At 43.1% G+C, this 21,062-nt stretch overlaps 1 protein-coding gene and 1 long non-coding RNA gene across 9 annotated transcripts; both read left to right on the top strand.

Moving 5' to 3' along the window:
- Positions 1–255: 255 nt before the first annotated feature.
- On the top strand, positions 256–19,331 carry LOC118398017 (scinderin-like). The gene is made up of 16 exons (XM_035792956.2): positions 256–571; positions 3,747–3,901; positions 6,222–6,383; positions 7,008–7,157; positions 7,353–7,445; positions 7,651–7,783; positions 7,911–7,999; positions 8,171–8,386; positions 8,654–8,775; positions 8,888–8,978; positions 14,205–14,375; positions 14,619–14,796; positions 15,136–15,254; positions 15,380–15,457; positions 15,553–15,613; positions 17,019–19,331. Exons 1-16 carry the CDS (start codon positions 379–381, stop codon positions 17,186–17,188), a joined length of 2,181 nt encoding a protein of 726 aa, XP_035648849.1. The 5' UTR covers positions 256–378; the 3' UTR covers positions 17,189–19,331.
- On the top strand, positions 9,047–11,497 carry LOC127909327 (uncharacterized). Of its 8 annotated transcripts, none has more exons than XR_008070786.1 (8): positions 9,047–9,285; positions 9,524–9,701; positions 9,868–10,045; positions 10,155–10,243; positions 10,303–10,480; positions 10,570–10,747; positions 10,828–10,916; positions 11,000–11,497. It is a non-coding gene; the product is annotated as an uncharacterized LOC127909327 (long non-coding RNA). The 8 variants fall into 8 exon arrangements; XR_008070784.1 differs by having other exon boundaries at positions 9,779–10,045; XR_008070791.1 differs by lacking the exon at positions 9,524–9,701.
- Positions 19,332–21,062: the final 1,731 nt, after the last annotated feature.

Raw genomic sequence — 21,062 nt, 5'->3', positions numbered from 1 at the left:
ACACATCTCTATCGATCTGAATGCAAGTTATTTAAAGCCTAATATTATGATGTGATACATTTATTAGAGCAGCACCTTAACTGGAAACACTGAGTATGAATAGAGACAGTAATATGCATGTATAGTAAAAACAAGTGTAAACCACACACATACTGTGTTTGTGTGTGTGTGTACTTTGGCAGCATCTAAGACACACCCACCCCTTCTCAGCCTCCAACTTATAGCCCTGCACACTGCTGCTATTGACTCACTCCTCCCCATGACCAAACAGAGAACAGAGCAGCACTCCGAGCTCCTCTCTCACCCTACGCTCATCTCACCACACCTGGGATCCACATCTAGCCGTCCCTCTTCTGCTATCAGACAACCAAAGGAACCATGGTGCTCTACCACAGGGAGTTTGACAAGGCAGGCAAGGCAGCCGGTCTCCAGATATGGAGGATAGAGAAGATGGAGCTGGTCCCTGTGCCTGAGAACCTGCACGGGAACTTCTATGTTGGGGACGCGTATGTGGTCCTCCACACTGTCAAACAGCGGGATAGCTGCTTCTACGATCTGCACTACTGGCTGGGTGAGAGAGTGTGTGTGTGTGTGTGCTTTAGTGAGTGTTTCCTCAGGCTGTTCAGCAGGATGTCACATGCTGGATGATTTGTTACTGACGGAGGCTTATCAAACATTGGAGATGAATGTGAACATATTTTAGGTAGTGCCTCATAGATGTTAACGTTTTATATCTACAGGCTGAAATCAACGGCATCATTTTATCATAATATTGTCATTAACATTAATAAATACATTGGCAAAAGAAAACAACTTATCATCAAAGGCCACACGGTTCTAACAGTGTTATAACACAGTTTGTGTTAGGATCATCATAGGATCATATCTGTGTCGATGTATTCATATAGGAGAAGAACAGCACATACAAGACAGAACAAGAGAGATGGTTTGGCTTGTATTGGAGAAGGAATGGTGACACCACAAATTCAGATATAGGATGCTAACGATGTTGAGAAAGATGGTTGAGAAATGGATACAATAATCACTATGTGGTTTTCAGTTAAATGTTTCAGTTAATACTCCGTGCCCATTCACACTCTGAATGGCACACATACGTAATCCATATCTCAATTGTCTCGAGACTAAAATATCCTTCTTTAACCTGTCTCCTCCCCTCCATCTACACTGATTGAAGTGGATTTAACAAGTGACATCAATAAGGGATCATAGCTTTCATTTGGATTCACCTGGCCTGTCTATGTCAAGGAAGAAGAGGTGTTCCTAATGTTTCATACACTCAGTGTATGTGTTGTATGTGTTATTGTCCCCCATAGTAGTGCCACTGTCATTTCACAATTGTGTGAGCCCTCAAGGTGCTGTTGTCTGTTACTGTAGACAGAAGAAAGTCAACCAATTTTGTCATCAGCTGAGCTAAAAACAAAAAAAAGGTTTAGCCTGAAGTAGGAAACAAAAGTGATTATCTGGTTAAAGGCCAGGCGAGTTGCCATATCCTGACGCTTCCTGGACAATTCTCAGATTTTAAGATTCTGAGATAAGGTCATTCCAGGTAGAGGTCGTAAACTATATCAGTCATCTTTGCACACATCATGGGACGGTGATGTTTTCCCTTCCTATCAGGACTATAGCCACTCTGGAAAACAATCAAGGCGTTTCATGAACCTTTGAGTAAGTACTCTGTTCAACTGTCTCAGAGTACACACTACCTGAAAGTACTGTCAGATTAAGGTAGATTATTGTAGAAACATGATGTTGTACAGCTGTTGTGGTGGAGCTATGGAACCATGCAAGTCAAGTCTACTGATCTGTAACACTAGCTTCCTTCCTTGACACATCTCTCTCTCTTTCTCTCTCTCTCCTCCTCTCTCTTTCCCCACTCACCAACTCCCATCTGAATACGAACATCAATAGCACCACTAAAATGTTAGGTTGTCCTTCCTCTACTCCCGCATCCCCCCATCATGATCATGAATCATTAACCAGTAACGATAGGTTTCCTTGCCATTTTGCTTGCTGCTATGGGCTTTAATTTCTTCCTCATTATGACTTGGTATGACATGGACTGTTAACCAGGAGGCCTTCAAGGTATCCCGAACAGGATGCCAGATCCTGGGATTAAACCTCTGTAGTGGTGTTTATTTTGTATTTAACTAGTCAGTTAAGAACAAATTCTTATTTACAATGACGGGCTACCAAAAGGCAAAAGTCCTCCTGCAAGGACGGGGCTGGGATTCATAATAAAAAATATAGGACTAAACGCACATCACGACAAGAGAGACACCACAACACTACATAAAGAGGGACCTGACAGCGCATGCAACACATGACAACACAACATGGTACAGTAGCAACACCACATGACAACAACTTGGTAGCAACACAACATGGCAGCAGCACAACATGGTACAGTAGCAGCACAAAATATGGTACAAACATTATTGGGCACAGACAACAGCACAAAGGTCAAGAAGGTAGAGACAATAATACATAACGCAAAGCAGATACAACTGTCGGTAAGAGTGTCCATGATTGAAGAAAGTGTTTGTTGCAGCTCGTTCCAGTCGCTAGCTGCAGTGAACTGAAAAGAGGAGCGACCCAAGGATGTGTGTGGGTTTTGAATGTGGAGGATGAGGGTTGCAGTAGATATCTCAGATAGGGGGGAGTGAGGCCTAAGAGGGCTTTATAAATGCGCATCAACCAGTGGGTCTTGCGACAGGTATACAGAGATGACCAATTTACAGAGGAGTATAGAGTGCAGTGATGTGTCCTATAAGGAGCATTGGTGGCAAATCTGATGGACGAATGGTAAAGAACATCTAGCCGCTCGAGAGTAACCTTGTTCCTATAAATGACATCTCTATCTTCGAGCATGGGTAGGATGGTCATATGAATCAGGGTTAGTTTGGCAGCTGGGGTGAAAGAGGAGCAATTACAATAGAGGAAACCACGTCTAGATTTAACTTTAGCCTGCAGCTTTGATATGTTTTTATTTTATCATTACTAAGAACAAATTCTTATTTTCAAAGACGGCCTAGGAACAGTGCCTGTTCAGGGGCAGAAGGACAGATTTGTACCTTGTCAGCTCGGGGATTTGAACTTGCAACCTTTCGGTTACTAGTCCAATGCTCTAACCACTAGGCTACCCTGCCGCCCCATGTGCTAAGAGAAGGACAGTGTACCATCTAGCCATACTCCCAAGTACTTGTATGAGGTGACTACCTCAAGCTTTAAACCCTCAGATGTAATAATCACACCTGTGGGGCATTCTTCTTACCAAACCACATTACCTTTTTTTGGAGGTGTTCAGAACAAGGTTATAAGGGTAGAGAAAGCTTTTTGGACACTGAGAAAGCTTTGTTGTAGAGTGTTTCACACAAAATCCTGGGAGGGGCCAGCTGAGTATAATACTGTATCGTCTGCATATAAATGGATGAGAGAGCATCCTACTGCCTGAACTACAGTATGTTGTTGTAATGTATGGGTGGTGTGCAGCCACCCATACATTTACAATGGCAACATGCAAAGCTGGTAGACTCTGTTGCAGAGTGAAAATGCATTACAGTACTAAAATAGAGCATACTATGAGCATTAGAGTCATAACATCAACCAGGCAGTTTGTGCTGAAGTTGTGCTAAATTTCCTCTGTCTAAACTTGAATAGTCTCTCATTTCATACTAACATTTATCACATTGTATTTAAATGCTGTACCACTCATGCTCTCTCCTCAGGTAAGGAGTGCAGCCAGGACGAGAGCACGGCGGCGGCCATCTTTACTGTTCAGCTGGATGATTTCCTAGGAGGGAAGCCTGTCCAGTACCGAGAACTGCAGGGGTTCGAGTCCACTGCCTTCACACGATACTTCAAGGGAGGCATCACATACAAAGTACGATATTGTTTTACTGATGCATTTTATTTCACTAATATTATATTTGTTCCTTTATCTGTGTTACTGCTATTTACTACTAGAATATATGGTGTTATACTGAACCAGAACGCACACTTATTTTTTAGCAGTGAACATTCATTCCATTTGCCACATTTTACATGTCAGACCCTGGGCATCATATGCTGAAGGTGTGCTATTACATATATATATATATATATATATTTCACCTTTATTTAACCAGGTAGGCTAGTTGAGAACAAGTTCTCATTTGCAACTGCGACCTGGCCAAGATAAAGCATAGCAGTGTGTGCAGACAACACAGAGTTACACATGGAGTAAACAATTAACAAGTCAATAACACAGTAGAGAAAAAAGGGGAGTCTATATACATTGTGTGCAAAAGGCATGAGGAGGTAGGCAAATAATTACAATTTTGCAGATTAACACTGGAGTGATAAATGATCAGATGGTCATGTACAGGTAGAGATATTGGTGTGCAAAAGAGCAGAAAAGTACATAAATAAAAACAGTATGGGGATGAGGTAGGTGAAAATGGGTGGGCTATTTACCAATAGACTATGTACAGCTGCAACGATCGGTTAGCTGCTCAGATAGCAGATGTTTGAAGTTGGTGACTTCAGCGATTTTTGCAATTCGTTCCAGTCACAGGCAGCAGAGTACTGGAACGAAAGGCGGCCAAATTAGATGTTGGCTTTGTTGTAATCACTTGTTGCAACGTTTTGTTTGACCCTGACCATGGGCAGCAACAGTGACTCATGGGATGGAAAAGGTGCTTGGTGTAGAGGGAAAAGGAGCTTGGTGTAGAGGGAAAGGGAGCTTGGTGTAGAGGGAAAAGGAGCTTGGTGTAGAGGGAAAAGGAGCTTGGTGTAGAGGAAAAAGGAGCTTGGTGTAGAGGGAAAAGGAGCTTGGTGTAGAGGGAAAAGGAGCTTGGTGTAGAGGGAAAAGGAGCTTGGTGTAGAGGGAAAAGGAGCTTGGTGTAGAGGGAAAAGGAGCTTGGTGTAGAGGGAAAAGGAGCTTGGTGTAGAGGGAAAAGGAGCTTGGTGTAGAGGGAAAAGGAGCTTGGTGTAGAGGGAAAAGGAGCTTGGTGTAGAGGGAAAAGGAGCTTGGTGTAGAGGGAAAAGGAGCTTGGTGTAGAGGGAAAAGGAGCTTGGTGTAGAGGGAAAAGGAGCTTGGTGTGGAGGGAAAAGGAGCTTGGTGTAGAGGGAAAAGGAGCTTGGTGTAGAGGGAAAAGGAGCTTGGTGCTTAGAGAGGGAAAAGGAGCTTGGTGTAGAGGGAAAAGGAGCTTGGTGTAGGGAAAAGGAGCTTGGTGGGAAAAGGAGCTTGGTGTAGAGGGAAAAGGAGCTTGGTGTAGAGGGAAAAGGAGCTTGGTGTGGAGGGAAAAGGAGCTTGGTGTAGAGGGAAAAGGAGCTTGGTGTAGAGGGGAAAAGGAGCTTGGTGTAGAGGGAAAAGGAGCTTGGTGTAGAGGGAAAAGGAGCTTGGTGTAGAGGGAAAAGGAGCTTGGTGTAGAGGGAAAAGGAGCTTGGTGTAGAGGGAAAAGCTTGGTGTAGAGGGAAAAGGAGCTTGGTGTGGAGGGAAAAGGAGCTTGGTGTGGAGGGAAAAGGAGCTTGGTGTAGAGGGAAAAGGAAAAGCTTGGTGTAGAGGGAAAGCTTGGTGTAGAGGAGCTTGGTGTAGAGGGAAAAGGAGCTTGGTGTGGAGGGAAAAGGAGCTTGGTGTAGAGGGAAAAGGAGCTTGGTGTAGAGGGAAAAGGAGCTTGGTGTAGAGGGAAAAGGAGCTTGGTGTGGAGGGAAAAGGAGCTTGGTGTAGAGGGAAAAGGAGCTTGGTGTAGAGGGAAAAGGAGCTTGGTGTAGAGGGAAAAGGAGCTTGGTGTAGAGGGAAAAGGAGCTTGGTGTAGAGGGAAAAGGAGCTTGGTGTAGAGGGAAAAGGAAAACAGTTCTGTGTTCCACACGTTGTTTGTTTTCTTGGTCCTGAACATTTCGTGGTTTTCCGTAATATTGCCTAATCGCTAGAAGGAAAATACTTGACACACTACCCTTGTTCAACCTCATTGGGTACTTATAGGCCTTGACATTTCCTTTTGTATGTTGTTTCAGGGATGTTTGTGTTGGGTACTACGTAACTGTGTACCTTGTTTTGTATGTGATGTATAATACGTATGTACATCTGCGTCTTGAACTGCTTGCTTTTAAACTGAGCAAGACATATTCCCTCTTGAGGGCAATAAAGTATTCTATCCTAATCTACTCTTTTCTATTCTACTCTATTTTATTCTATTCTATTCTATCCTGTTCTATTCTAGGCCGGAGGCGTGGCCTCTGGGTTCCATCACGTGGTCACCAACGACCTGTCAGCTCTGAGACTATTCCACATCAAAGGTCGCCGTGTCGTCAGGGCAACCGAGGTCACCCTCAACTGGTCCAGCTTCAACAGAGGGGACTGCTTCATCGTGGACCTGGGAGCAGTATGTTTTAATTGATTGATCTACCGATTGACTGATTAAGTCATTGATGGATCGGTAGATTGTACTCTGGCCTCCCTCTATGTGAGAGTTTACCATATAGATATAGAACATGTATCAATGATATAGTGTCTATGGAAGTAACACTGCCTCTGCCAAGAGGTCCAGACTTTCATGGCACATATGGTAGTGCCCTCAGTGGCCCTGTAACAGCAGTTAATTTGTTTGACTGTCACTATCCTGAGAAATCTGACTCATTGCCTAAACTTTTACTGTGTAAGCAAACTTCAAATTCTGCTGAAACACAAACATTGTCCGTTCGGCTTGAGTTCTTATTAAATCCACAAACATATGAAGGCCTGTGGTATGTTGACTTAAGGTGGGTATCAAGATCATTTGATATACAAGGTATTCTACCTAATTAAATTCGAAAGCTATTCTCTTCTGTTTGAATATTGCCAGAAGCAGTGACCCTGTGGTGACCCAACAGTGACCCACTGGTTTTGAACCGGGTGTAGAGGATTGTGTTAGTTAGCCCTCGAAGCTAAAGCCTTTATGCACCTGGAACTTCATAAAGTGTGCAACAGCCCTCTTTCCAACTGAACCATATCTGTTACCTGTCTCTAGGTTATCTACCAGTGGTGCGGTTCAGAGTGCAACAAGTTTGAGCTCCTGAAGGCAGCACAGGTGGCTGCCGGTATCCGTGACAATGAGAGGAATGGCCGAGCAAAACTGGTTGTCGTGGAGGAAGGGAGAGAGCCGTCTACGTTAACTGAGGTGACAGATGTTCATTCAACACAACATTTAACTTTCATTCCGTAGTCTAGTGTTTGCACTCTTGAATTTAAATTAGCTGCAAAACTGTATGACAGTTAAGTAATCTACTTTTGTGTGCCATCATTTCGCTATCTCCATTGTCAATGTTATCTTCGTGGTTTTTGTCTTTGTGTTTTTACCTGTCAACCCTAACAGGTACTCGGCAACAAGCCAAATCTACCAGAAGGTGATGACAATGACGATATGGTGGCAGATATCTCCAACAGGAAGATGGCCAAACTCTACATGGTATGGTCACACTCTTACACACACACACACACACACACACACACACACACACACACACACACACACACACACACACACACACACACACACACACACACACACACACACACACACACACACCACACACACACACACACACACACACACACACACACACACACACACACACACACATTCAAAGTCATCTCGTTGTTGTTCCTTCCAGGTATCTGATGCATCCGGAGCGATGCAGGTGACCCTGGTCTCAGAGGAGAACCCGTTCTCTCAGAGCCATCTGCTGTCTGACGAGTGCTTCATCCTGGACCACGGGAAGAGCAGGATGATCTTCATCTGGAAAGGTACGTATTTAAACTGCTGAACATTTTTATCTTGACAAATCATCTATATTCATCCCTCATCCTTTTATACCTCCCACCTTTTATGTACCTCTTCTTCTGCATGAATCATCCAACATCACCCATAAAGGCCGTAACGCCAACCCCAGTGAGAGGAAGACTGCCATGAAGACTGCTGAGGGCTTCATCAAGCAGATGGGCTACCCACCTAACACACAGGTTCATGCTCGTTATCATCCATCTAGCATCAGTCATAATTGCTATGTTTGAATCATTTGGTTGAATCAACTCGTGACTCAAATATCATGTCAGTTCACGTCCTGCTGATCGGGACTGAAGGGGAGTTGATCTCCAACCCTGACGTTCATAGGAACAACTCTTTATCTCCAGATCCAGGTACTTCCAGAGGGTGGGGAGACTCCTATCTTCAAACAGTTCTTCCAGGGGTGGAGGGATAAGAACCAGAGTGAGGGGTTTGGAAAAGTATTTGTGACCGAGAGGATTGCTAAGATACATCAGGTGGAGTTCGATGCCTCCAAGCTCCATGAGTCCCAAAGCATGGCAGCCCAGCATAACATGGTGGACGACGGCACAGGGGACACTCAGGTACAGGACCAAGTGTTACCACCCCAAGACGTGGTTAGCCCACTGAGCTAAGGTCTAAGCTATAGGTCGGGACACTAACACAGGCCTTCAGGTATCAGGCAAGCTTCCTCATTACGCAAGTGTTACAAGGAGTGAATAAGCATATATCCTAATACATGCTAATGTACAAATGAGTCAGGTGTTTTATTCCACTGACAATCCCAATCACATAGATTGTTAAACAAATGATAGTAGAATAACCAGCCAGATGCATGTTTCATGTTCCAGATCTTCAGAGTGGAGAGCAGTGGTCGAGTCCCAGTTGACCCAAAGACGTATGGTCAGTTCTATGGAGGAGACTGTTACATCATCCTCTATGCATATAAGAGAGGACAGATCATCTACACCTGGTGAGTCTGGTAGACCTGTACTTATATTTTCAATTAGATTGATTGGTTGGTTGGTTGATTGGTTGGATGGGTGGGTGGATGGATGGATTGATCCCAATACTTCCTGTGGCAGGCAGGGGGCTAGCAGCACTCTAGATGAGCTCACAGCTTCAGCCTTCCTAACTGTGGAGCTGGATCGCTCTCTGGGAGGGAACGCAGTTCAGGTAGGACTAACCCAAATTAAGATGAGCATCTCTTATTGTTCAATGTCTATGAATGTCCAATGGAAATGTGTGTTCTGCTTTATCCCAACCCCTCTGAAAGACACCCACACACACACTGAGGCTGAAGAGGTTGGAGCAGATCGCCTCGTTGGAAATGTGTGTTCTGCTTTATCCCAACCCCTCTGAAAGACACCCACACACACACTGAGGCTGAAGAGGTTGGAGCAGATCGCCTCGTTGGAAATGTGTGTTCTGCTTTATCCCAACCCCTCTGAAAGACACCCACACACACACTGAGGCTGAAGAGGTTGGAGCAGACGTTGGAAATGTGTGTTCTGCTTTATCCCAACCCCTCTGAAAGACACCCACACACACACTGAGGCACGTTGGAAATGTGTGTTCTGCTTTATCCCAACCCCTCTGAAAGACACCCACACACACACTGAGGCTGAAGAGGTTGGAGCAGATCGCCACGTTGGAAATGTGTGTTCTGCTATATCCCAACCCCTCTGAAAGACACCCACACACACACTGAGGCTGAAGAGGTTGGAGCAGATCGCCTCGTTGGAAATGTGTGTTCTGCTTTATCCCAACCCCTCTGAAAGACACCCACACACACACTGAGGCTGAAGAGGTTGGAGCAGATCGCCTCGTTGGAAATGTGTGTTCTGCTTTATCCCAACCCCTCTGAAAGACACCCACACACACACTGAGGCTGAAGAGGTTGGGCAGCAGAAATGTGTGTTCTGCTTTATCCCAACCCCTCTGAAAGACACCCCACACACACTGAGGCTGAAGAGGTTGGAGCAGATCGCCACGTTGGAAATGTGTGTTCTGCTTTATCCCAACCCCTCTGAAAGACACCCACACACACACTGAGGCTGAAGAGGTTGGAGCAGATCGCCTCGTTGGAAATGTGTGTTCTGCTTTATCCCAACCCCTCTGAAAGACACCCACACACACACTGAGGCTGAAGAGGTTGGAGCAGATCGCCTCGTTGGAAATGTGTGTTCTGCTTTATCCCAACCCCTCTGAAAGACACCCACACACACACTGAGGCTGAAGAGGTTGGAGCAGATCGCCTCGTTGGAAATGTGTGTTCTGAAAGACACCCACACACACACAGGCCCACGTTGGAAATGTGTGTTCTGCTTTATCCCAACTGAGGCTGAAGAGGTTGGAGCAGATCGCCTCGTTGGAAATGTGTGTTCTGCTTTATCCCAACCCCTCTGAAAGACACCCACACACACACTGAGGCTGAAGAGGTTGGAGCAGACTGAAATGTGTGTTCTGCTTTATCCCAACCCCTCTGAAAGACTGAGAGGTTGGAGCAGATCGCCTCGTTGGAAATGTGTGTTCTGCTTTATCCCAACCCCTCTGAAAGACACCCACACACACACTGAGGCTGAAGAGGTTGGAGCAGATCGCCTCGTTGGAAATGTGTGTTCTGCTTTATCCCAACCCCTCTGAAAGACACCCACACACACACTGAGGCTGAAGAGGTTGGAGCAGATCGCCTCGTTGGAAATGTGTGTTCTGCTTTATCCCACCCCCTCTGAAAGACACCCCCACACACACTGAGGCTGAAGAGGTTGGAGCAGATCGCCTCGTTGGAAATGTGTGTTCTGCTTTATCCCAACCCCTCTGAAAGACACCCACACACACACTGAGGCTGAAGAGGTTGGAGCAGATCGCCTCGTTGGAAATGTGTGTTCTGCTTTATCCCAACCCCTCTGAAAGACACCCACACACACACTGAGGCTGAAGAGGTTGGAGCTCTCGTTGAAATGTGTGTTCTGCTTTATCCCAACCCCTCTGAAAGACACCCACACACACTGAGGCTGAAGAGGTTGGAGCAGATCGCCTCGTTGGAAATGTGTGTTCTGCTTTATCCCAACCCCTCTGAAAGACACCCACACACACACTGAGGCTGAAGAGGTTGGAGCAACCTCGTTGGAAATGTGTGTTCTGCTTTATCCCAACCCCTCTGAAAGACACCCACACACACTGAGGCTGAAGAGGTTGGAGCAGATCGCCTCGTTGGAAATGTGTGTTCTGCTTTATCCCAACCCCTCTGAAAGACACCCACACACACACTGAGGCTGAAGAGGTTGGAGCAGATCGCCTCGTTGGAAATGTGTGTTCTGCTTTATCCCAACCCCTCTGAAAGACACCCACACACACACTGAGGCTGAAGAGGTTGGAGCAGATCGCCTCGTTGGAAATGTGTGTTCTGCTTTATCCCAACCCCTCTGAAAGACACCCACACACACACTGAGGCTGAAGAGGTTGGAGCAGATCGCCTCGTTGGAAATGTGTGTTCTGCTTTATCCCAACCCCTCTGAAAGACACCCACACACACACTGAGGCTGAAGAGGTTGGAGCAGATCGCCTCGTTGGAAATGTGTGTTCTGCTTTATCCCAACCCCTCTGAAAGACACCCACACACACACTGAGGCTGAAGAGGTTGGAGCAGATCGCCTCGTTGGAAATGTGTCAAAACTGTATAAAGTTTGTAAATGGATGTTTTTTATATCACAGTAGTAAAGTGTGATACTAGAGGATGTTATTCTCTCCAGTCTACTGTGTAATAAATCCCCTAATTTGACTGCCGTATCAGGGTTTACTTTCCATGCCTTCGGGGCAGAACGGAATCTTTTCTCTGTATGTGAAATTGGCATCCCTTAATCTGATTCAATGATTTATGACCAACAGGTAGCACAGGGTGCTGCTTGTAGAGAGACACTGGGAGATTCTCAATTGGTTTTACTAACTCCCTTGTCCCCTCCATTTTTTGAAAAAGTTGAAAGGTAATCAAGAGGAGGGGAGGAAAGGAAATGTGGAAACAAATTCACTTGTATGAAATGAGACTCTCCTTCTCCACTCGTGCATCATCAAGCAAACCAAGAGAGTAGGACTGTAAGGTTCTATGATTCTGAGATGTTTGGTTTTAAAGTTCCAACCACTCATTTGTTTGCATGGTATCAGCTATTTTTATCTTGTATTATTTTAAACTTAATTACATGAATTGGAGGAATTTACAGTGCTACTGTTGAAGTCGGAAGTTTACATAAACCTTAGCCAAATACATTTAAACTCAGTTTTTCAACATTCCTGACATTAAATCCGAGTAAAAATTCTGTCTTAGGTCAGTTAAGATCACAACTTTATTTTAAGAATGTGAAATGCCAGAATAATAGTAGAGAGAATGATTTATTTCAGCATTTATTTATTTCATCACATTCCCAGTGGATCAGAAGTTTACATACACTCAATTCATATTTGGTAGCATTGCCTTTAAATTGTTTAACTTGGGTCAAACGTTTCGGGTAGCCTTCCACAATAAATTGAATTTTGCCCCCTTCCTCCTGACAGAGTTGGTGTAACTGAGTCAGGTTTGTAGGCCTCCCTGCTCGCACACGCTTTTTCAGTTCTGCCCACAAATTTTCTATAGGATTGAGGTCAGGGATTTGTGATTGTCACTCCAATACCTTGAATTTGTTGTCCTTAAGCCATTTTGTCACAACTTTGCTTGCAAGTATGCTTGGGGTCCATTTGGAAGACCCCTTTGCGACCAAGCTTTAACTTCCTGACTGATGTCTTGAGATGTTGCTTCAATATATCCACTTCCATTTTCCTACCTTATGATGCCATCTATTTTGTGAAGTGCCTCCTGCAGTCCCTCCTGCAGCAAAGCACCACCACAACATGATGCTGACACGCCGTGCTTCACGGTTGGGATGGTGTTCTTCGGCTTGCAAGCCTCCCCCTTTTTCCTCCAAACATAACGATGGTCATTATGGCCAAACAGTTCTAATTCAATTTCATCAGACCAGAGGACATTTCCCCAAAAAGTACGATCTTTGTGCACATGTGCAGTTGCAAACTGTAGTCTGGCTTTTTTATGGCGGTTTTGGAGCAGTGGCTTCTTCCTTGCTCAGTGGCCTTTCAGGTTATGTCGATATAGGACTCGTTTTACTGTGGATATAGATGCTTTTGTACCTGTTTCCTCTAACATCTTCACAAGGTCCTTTGCTGTTGTTCTGGGATTGATTTGCACTTTTCACACCAAAGTACCTTCACCTCTAGGAGACAGAATATATCTCCTTCCTGAGCAGTATGACGGCTGCGTGGTCCCATGGTGTTTATACTTGCATACTATTGTTTGTACAGATGAACGTGGTACCTTCAGGTGTTTGGAAATTGCTCCCAAGGATGAACCAGACTTGCAGAGGTCTACAATTATTTTTCTGTGGTCTTGGCTGATTTCTTTTGATTTTCCCATGATGTCAAGCAAAGAGGCACTGAGTTTGAAGGTTGTGCTTGAAATACATCCACAGGTACACCTCCTATTGACTCAAATGATGTCAATCAGAAGCTTCTAAAGCCATGACATCATATTCTGGAATTTTCCAAGTTGTTTAAAGGCACAGTCAACTTAGTGTATGTAAACTTAGTGTATGTAAACTGGAATTGTGATACACAGTAGATTATAAGTGAAATAATCTGTCTGCAAACAATTGTCGGAAAAATGACTTGTGTCATGCACAAAGAAATTTGTTGAGTGGTTGAAAAACGAGTTCTAGTGACTCCAACCTAAGTGTATGTAAACTTCCGACTTCAACTGAATATTCTGTAGATAAACATTGAACAGAACAAGGCTATGTCAATAGCTGAATTTGGACAAAAATACAGATGGAACCTTTTAGCCCAAACTTTCAAAATTATGTTTACAGGGGAGGATTCCCAAAATAAATGTGTAAAGTGATACAACAAATGCAGCTAGTTGTGGCAGACATTGTATAGATAAACATTAAGTAGAGTATTGTTTTTAAATGTCTGCATGCTTTTCTCCATCAAGAAAACAACAGCTGATTCAAAGGGGTGTGGCATATTGTAAAACACTGTGCTAGATGCCGTGAGGATGCTCTTGTGCATCCTCTGTCAAAGAAGGTAATTGAGGAGTGGAGCAGACGCCTTCGTTTGCCTACTAACGAATTGACCACTTATCAGTTTCTGGGTCATGGAGGAGAGAGGACGGAGGACGGAGGAGTCCAGGAGAGGACGTTCTTTTTGGCCAAATGAGAATCTCCCATGTGTTATAGTGCCCCCTAATGACTGTCTGTACAACATAGGTCTCTACCTTGCCCTCCAGCTATGGCTTCGCTATCCATGACCTCCTGTACCAAATTGCATATGCGTTAATAATCTATTTTGGTTTCCTAGGTGAGAGTGTCCCAAGGTAAAGAGCCTGCCCATCTCCTGAGTCTGTTCAAAGACAAGCCCCTCATCGTGTACAAGAGTGGTACCTCACGCATCGGAGGCCAGGCACCTGCGGCCCCCACACGCCTGTTCCAGGTCCGACGTAACCTGGGCACCATCACACGCATCGCAGAGGTTAGAATGTTCTCCCACACAGACACACACCTCTGGTTGTTTCATTGGCAGTGATGGAAGGTAAACACACATATATGGAGTTTACACACATGTTTCTGAAAAGGGTTTATGCACCGATAATGCTAAATGACATTTATGATGCTCGTTTGTCATTTCCTGTCATCTAGATGGAGGTCAGCATTTCCTCAGCTTTTATTCTCGCCACTAGATCCTAGTTGCCTTGTTTGTTGTGTGTTGTGGTAGGTGGAGGCGGAGGCTGGCAGCCTGAACTCTAACGATGCCTACCTGCTGAAGATGCCCGCGGGGCAGAGCTACCTGTGGGTGGGTAAGGGCGCCATCGAGGACGAGGAGCGGGGAGCCCGGTACCTGAGTCAGGTGCTGAAGTGTCAGACACAACGCGTCGTAGAGGGACAGGAACCAGGTGAGAACACAGATTCCTTGGCCTGGGCCCATATTCAGAAAGCGTCTCAGGGGAGGAGTACTAATCCAGTACCAGTTTTCCTTTTAACTCATAATAAGTAAGAGTATATGGACAGGGTCCTGCTATTGGATCAGAACTGATGCTCTGAGAAGCTTTATGAATATGGGCCCTGATATGGCACCATGATAATGATGTGGGATGTAGTACTCAGGAGAGTCACCAGGGGGAACACTGAGACAAGGAAAGTTTTGAGGCAGATTGAGGATTTTAGTCCTAAAATGAATATTACCAGTTCAAGATGCACAGAAACTCAAGCAGATGTGTTATGTTTGGTTGTAGCGGACCTCTGGGCAGCGTTAGGGGGGAAGAAGGAGTACCAGACATCAGAGAGACTGGAGAGTAGCCGCACTCAACAACCTCGCCTGTTCGCCTGCTCCAACAAGACTGGCAGGTTCATAGTGAGTACCACACACACATGCTCACCCACACACACACGCACGCACACACACAAACACACAAACACACAAACACACACACACGCAAATAGATAGCGAGCTAGATAGATTATAAATGCTGTCTACAGATTGAGGAGGTTCCAGGAGAGTTCAGTCAGGAGGACCTGGCAGAGGATGACGTGATGCTGTTGGATGTCTGGGATCAGGTATGGAGCTTGTTACCCTTCCCCAAATTAAAATGTTCAGCCCATTTTTACCTCTATGGAGGTTGAATTATATTGATGTTAATGTTTTGTGATAGGTGTTTATCTGGATTGGCAAAGATGCCAATGAAGTTGAGAAAACTGAATCTGTAAAATCTGGTGAGTTTTGGTCTTTGTCTTATGTGTGTGTATATGGTAGTTAATTTTTTGTATAGTAAGTTTAATGTGTAGTTTTATATGTCGCCTCTTCACTGTTGACGTTGAGACTGGTGTTTTGCGGGTACTATTTAATGAAGCTGCCAGTTGAGGACTTGTGAGGCATCTGTTTCTCAAACTAGACACTCTAATGTACGTGTCCTCTTGCTCAGTTGTGAACCGGGGCTTCCTGCTCCTCTTTCTATTCTGTTTAGAGCCAGTTCTGTTATGTGAAGGGAGTAGTACACAGCGTTGTACGAGATCTTCAGTTTCTTGGCAATTTCTCACATGGAATAGCCTTCATTTCTCAGAACAAGAATAGACTGACGAGTTTCAGAAGAAAGTTCTTTGTTTCTGGCCATTTTGAGCCTGCAATCGAACCCACAAATGCTGATGCTCCAGATACTCAACTAGTCTAAAGAAGGCCAGTTTTATTGCTTCTTTAATCAGAACAACAGTTTTCAGCTGTGCTAACATAATTGCAAAAGGGTTTTCTAATTATAAATTAGCCTTTTCAAATGATAAACTTGGATTAGCTAACACCACGTGTCATTGGAACACAGGAGTGATGGTTGCTGATAACGGGCCTCTGTTTGCCTATGTAGATATTCCATTAAAAATCAGCGGTTTCCAGCTACAATAGTCATTTACAACATTAACAATGTCTACACTGTATTTCTGATCAATGTTGATATTTTAATGGACAAAAAAAACATGTTTTTCTTTCAAAAGCAAGGATATTTCTAAGTGACCCCAAACTTTTGAACGGTAGTGTGCATATATATATCAGTATTTCCCTAATAATATACACTGAGTGTACAAAACATTAATGCTCTTTCCATGACAAAGACTGATCAAGTAAATCCAGGTGAAAGCTATGATCCCTTATTGATATCACTTGTTAAATCTTCTTCAATCAGTGGAGATGAGCATTGAGATATGGATTGTGTATGTGTGCCATTCAGAGTGGCAAGACGTAAGATTTAATTGCCTTTGAACTTGATATAGTAGTAGGCACGCACATTGGTTTGTGTCGAGAACTGCAATGCTGCTGGGTTTTTCACACTCAACAGTTTCCTGTGTGTATCGAGAAAGGTCCACCACCCAAAGGACATCCAGCCAACTTGATACAACTGTGGGAAGCATTGGAGTCAACAAGAGCCAGCATCTCTGTGGAAAGCTTTTGACTCCTTGTACAGTCCATGCCCCTATGAACCGAGACTGTTCTGAGGGCAAAGGGAAGGGCAACTCAATATTAGGAAGGTGTTCCTGTCTGTTTTGTACACTCAGAAAAGAGTGTGTTCCCACTTCAAATACACAATGGTTTATCCCATTGATTGACAGTGTCTATGTGCTCCCTTCCTTACAGCCAAGACATACATAGAGACGGATCCGGGGGTTCGGGATAAGAGGACCGCCATAGTGGTGGTGAAGCAGGGTCATGAACCCCCCACCTTCACAGGGTGGTTCCTGGGCTGGGACACGGCACGCTGGGACTCACACAACGTGGCCAGGACCATGAAGACACTGCAGATTTAGCATAAATGAATCCCAACAGTTATAACACTGTAATAACACAGTTTAGACATTTATAACATCCACTCTGTATTCAGCCAAGGGTTTCCAGATACGAGTGTGAAATGAGGGTTAACTAGCCATTCATGGGACTAGTGTTGGGCTAAGGAAGCGCAAAGTACTTTACTTTTAGGCCTGCTATGTATCATTTTATTTGTATTTGTTTGCTTTACTTTTAGGCCTGCTATGTGTCATTTTATTTGTATCTGTTTGCTTTACTTTTAGGCCTGCTATGTGTCATTTTATTTGTTTGCTTTACTTTTAGGCCTGCTATATGTCATTTTATTTGTATTTGTTTGCTTTACTTTTAGGCCTGCTATATGTCATTTTATTTGTATCTGTTTGCTGTACTTTTAGGCCTGCTATGTGACATTTTATTTGTATTTGTTTGCTTTACTTTTAGGCCTGCTATATGTCATTTGATTTGTATTTGTTTGCTTTACTTTTAGGCCTGCTATATGTCATTTTATTTGTATTTGTTTGCTTTACTTTTAGGCCTGCTATATGTCATTTTATTTGTATTTGTTTGCTGTAATTTTAGGCCTGCTATGTGTCATTTTATTTGTTTGCTTTACTTTTAGGCCTGCTATATGTCATTTTATTTGTATTTGTTTGCTGTAATTTTAGGCCTGCTATGTGTCATTTTATTTGTTTGCTTTACTTTTAGGCCTGCTATGTATCATTTTATTTGTATTTGTTTGCTTTACTTTTAGGCCTGCTATGTGTCATTTTATTTGTATCTGTTTGCTTTACTTTTAGGCCTGCTATGTGTCATTTTATTTGTTTGCTTTACTTTTAGGCCTGCTATATGTCATTTTATTTGTATTTGTTTGCTGTAATTTTAGGCCTGCTATGTGTCATTTTATTTGTTTGCTTTACTTTTAGGCCTGCTATGTGTCATTTTATTTGTTTGCTTTACTTTTAGGCCTGCTATATGTCATTTTATTTGTATTTGTTTGCTTTACTTTTAGGCCTGCTATGTGTCATTGTATTTGTATTTGTTTGCTTTACTTTTAGGCCTGCTATATGTCATTTTATTTGTATTTGTTTGCTTTACTTTTAGGCCTGCTATATGTCATTTTATTTGTATTTGTTTGCTTTACTTTTAGGCCTGCTATGTGTCATTTTATTTGTATTTGTTTGCTTTACTTTTAGGCCTGCTATGTGTCATTTTATTTGTATTTGTTTGCTTTACTTTTAGGCCTGCTATATGTCATTTTATTTGTATTTGTTTGCTTTACTTTTAGGCCTGCTATATGTCATTTTATTTGTATTTGTTTGCTTTACTTTTAGGCCTGCTATATGTCATTTTATTTGTATTTGTTTGCTTTACTTTTAGGCCTGCTATATGTCATTTTATTTGTATTTGTTTGCTTTACTTTTAGGCCTGCTATGTGTCATTTTATTTGTATTTGTTTGCTTTACTTTTAGGCCTGCTATATGTCATTTTATTTGTATTTGTTTGCTGTACTTTTAGGCCTGCTATGTGTCATTTTATTTGTATTTGTTTGCTTTACTTTTAGGCCTGCTATATGTCATTTTATTTGTATTTGTTTGCTTTACTTTTAGGCCTGCTATGTGTCATTTTATTTGTTTGCTTTACTTTTAGGCCTGCTATATGTCATTTTATTTGTATTTGTTTGCTTTACTTTTAGGCCTGCTATGTGTCATTGTATTTGTATTTGTTTGCTTTACTTTTAGGCCTGCTATGTGTCATTGTATTTGTATTTGTTTGCTTTACTTTTAGGCCTGCTATGTGTCATTTTATTTGACATTTGAGTCATTTAGCAGATGCTCTTATCCAAAGCAACATACTGTAGCGAGTGAATACGTTATTTTCTTTCTTTCTTGCCGGTCCCCCGTGGGAATCAAACCCACAACCCTGGCGTTGCAAGCACCATGCTCTACCAGTTGAGCACACGGGACATCGTCTGCTTGGACATCTTTGTTTGTTTGTTTGTTTGTTTTTTTTTTTTTCTTGTTACAAAGATGAAACCCGAAAATATATGATATATTATGTTGATTTGAATGCAGGTCTTTACATTTGGACTTCTGTAACTGTCTGGAAATAAATGTTGCTATTTGCTTTTTTTTATGATAGAAAATGCGTAAAGCCTGCTGAGAGTTTCTGAAGTTGTTCTCAAATCTAGCCTAGCCTCACGAGCTTATGTGAAGGATTTGATCATCAGTCTGGTAATTACGAGGCTAAAAGTCTAACCCAGGGGATCCCAACATTTTTTGGCCCACAACACCATTTTGATATCTGAATATTCTTGTGACCCCAACCGTGTGAAAAAACAGCCAATGTTAACTTTTCTTATTTGACTCTGTGGCAGACAATTGAAAAACATTCTAACAGTATTTCTGATTGTCTTCTCAACTCACCATAACATACTTTTAATGGGAGGCTATGACAGTCAATTGCAAATTAGTCTGACATATAATGTCTCTAACATCACCATCACTAATGAGATGGGTGTGCTAGATGAATGTCTCGTGGTCAAGCTCAGACTGTGTTAATCCCCGCTGACGCATCCAACCTGGGTCGATATTTGGTTTTAATGCAGATGAGAGCATGGTTTGCTTTTGAAAGACTCTAAAGGACTATCATGTCAGGACTACCTGACATGATGACTCCTTGCTGTCCCCAGTCCACCTGACCGTGCTGCTGCTCCAGTTTCAACTGTTCTGCCTTATTATTATACGACCATGCTGGTCATTTATGAACATTTGAACATCTTGGCCATGTTCTGTTATAATCTCCACCCGGCACAGCCAGAAGAGGACTGGCCACCCCACATAGCCTGGTTCCTCTCTAGGTTTCTTCCTAGGTTTTGGCCTTTCTAGGGAGTTTTTCCTAGCCACCGTGCTTCTACACCTGCATTGCTTGCTGTTTGGGGTTTTAGGTTAGGTTTCTGTACAGCACTTTGAGATATCAGCTGATGTACGAAGGGCTATATAAATAAATTTGATTTGATTTGATTTAAATCAATCAATTCAATGTATTTATAAAGCCCTTCTTACATCAGCTGATGTCACAAAGTGCTGTACAGAAACCCAGCCTAAAACCCCAAACAGCAAGCAATGCACGGTGGCTTGGAAAAACTCCCCAAAAAGGAGCTGCTCCGGTTCGTTGCTCTAAAGAGTTCTTTCCTCTGAATCCACTGATTTGGTCACTCATCTGTAGAAGGTTTTTCTATTTCCCCTGTATGCTTGTGTTCAGTTTAGCAAAATGTCTCTTAAATAGGCAAAGACACACATTAAATCCATTGTGAATGACAACATTTCCTCTCTCAATGCGAAAACCCCCTTCGATAACCACCAAGCCTCTGTGTGATATAAGACATTGTCATTGTCAGATCCCATATCTCCACATGGGGCGGCAGTGTAGCCTAGTGGTTAGAGCGTTGGACCGGAAGGTTGTGAGTTCAAACCCCCGAGCTGACAAGGTACAAATCTGTCGCTCTACCCCTGAACAGGCAGTTAACCCACTGTTCCCAGGCCGTCATTGAAAATAAGAATATGTTCTTAACTGACTTGCCTGGTTAAAAAAAAAGGTTAAAAAAAAATAAAAATAGTTTTGTGAACAGGCGTGATCGCCATGGATGTGGTTTGATGTAGTTTCCAATCTAAGTTACCTGCCGCAGTGCCTTCAGCCTTATTCTAAAATTGATTCAATAAAACATTTTCCTCAGCAATCTACACACAATACCCCATAATGACATAAGTGAAAACAGGTTTTTAGAAATGTTTGGAAATGTATTAAAAACAGAAAACAGAAAAACCTCATTTACATAAGTATTCAGACGCTATGCTATGAACCTCTATATTGAGCTCA

The sequence above is a fragment of the Oncorhynchus keta genome, chromosome 19 (assembly GCF_023373465.1).
Source record: "Oncorhynchus keta strain PuntledgeMale-10-30-2019 chromosome 19, Oket_V2, whole genome shotgun sequence".
In the NCBI taxonomy this organism is placed as follows: Eukaryota; Metazoa; Chordata; class Actinopteri; order Salmoniformes; family Salmonidae; genus Oncorhynchus; species Oncorhynchus keta.
The sequence above is the reverse complement of the archived record's forward strand: the minus strand, read 5'-3'. Positions and strand labels throughout refer to the sequence as shown.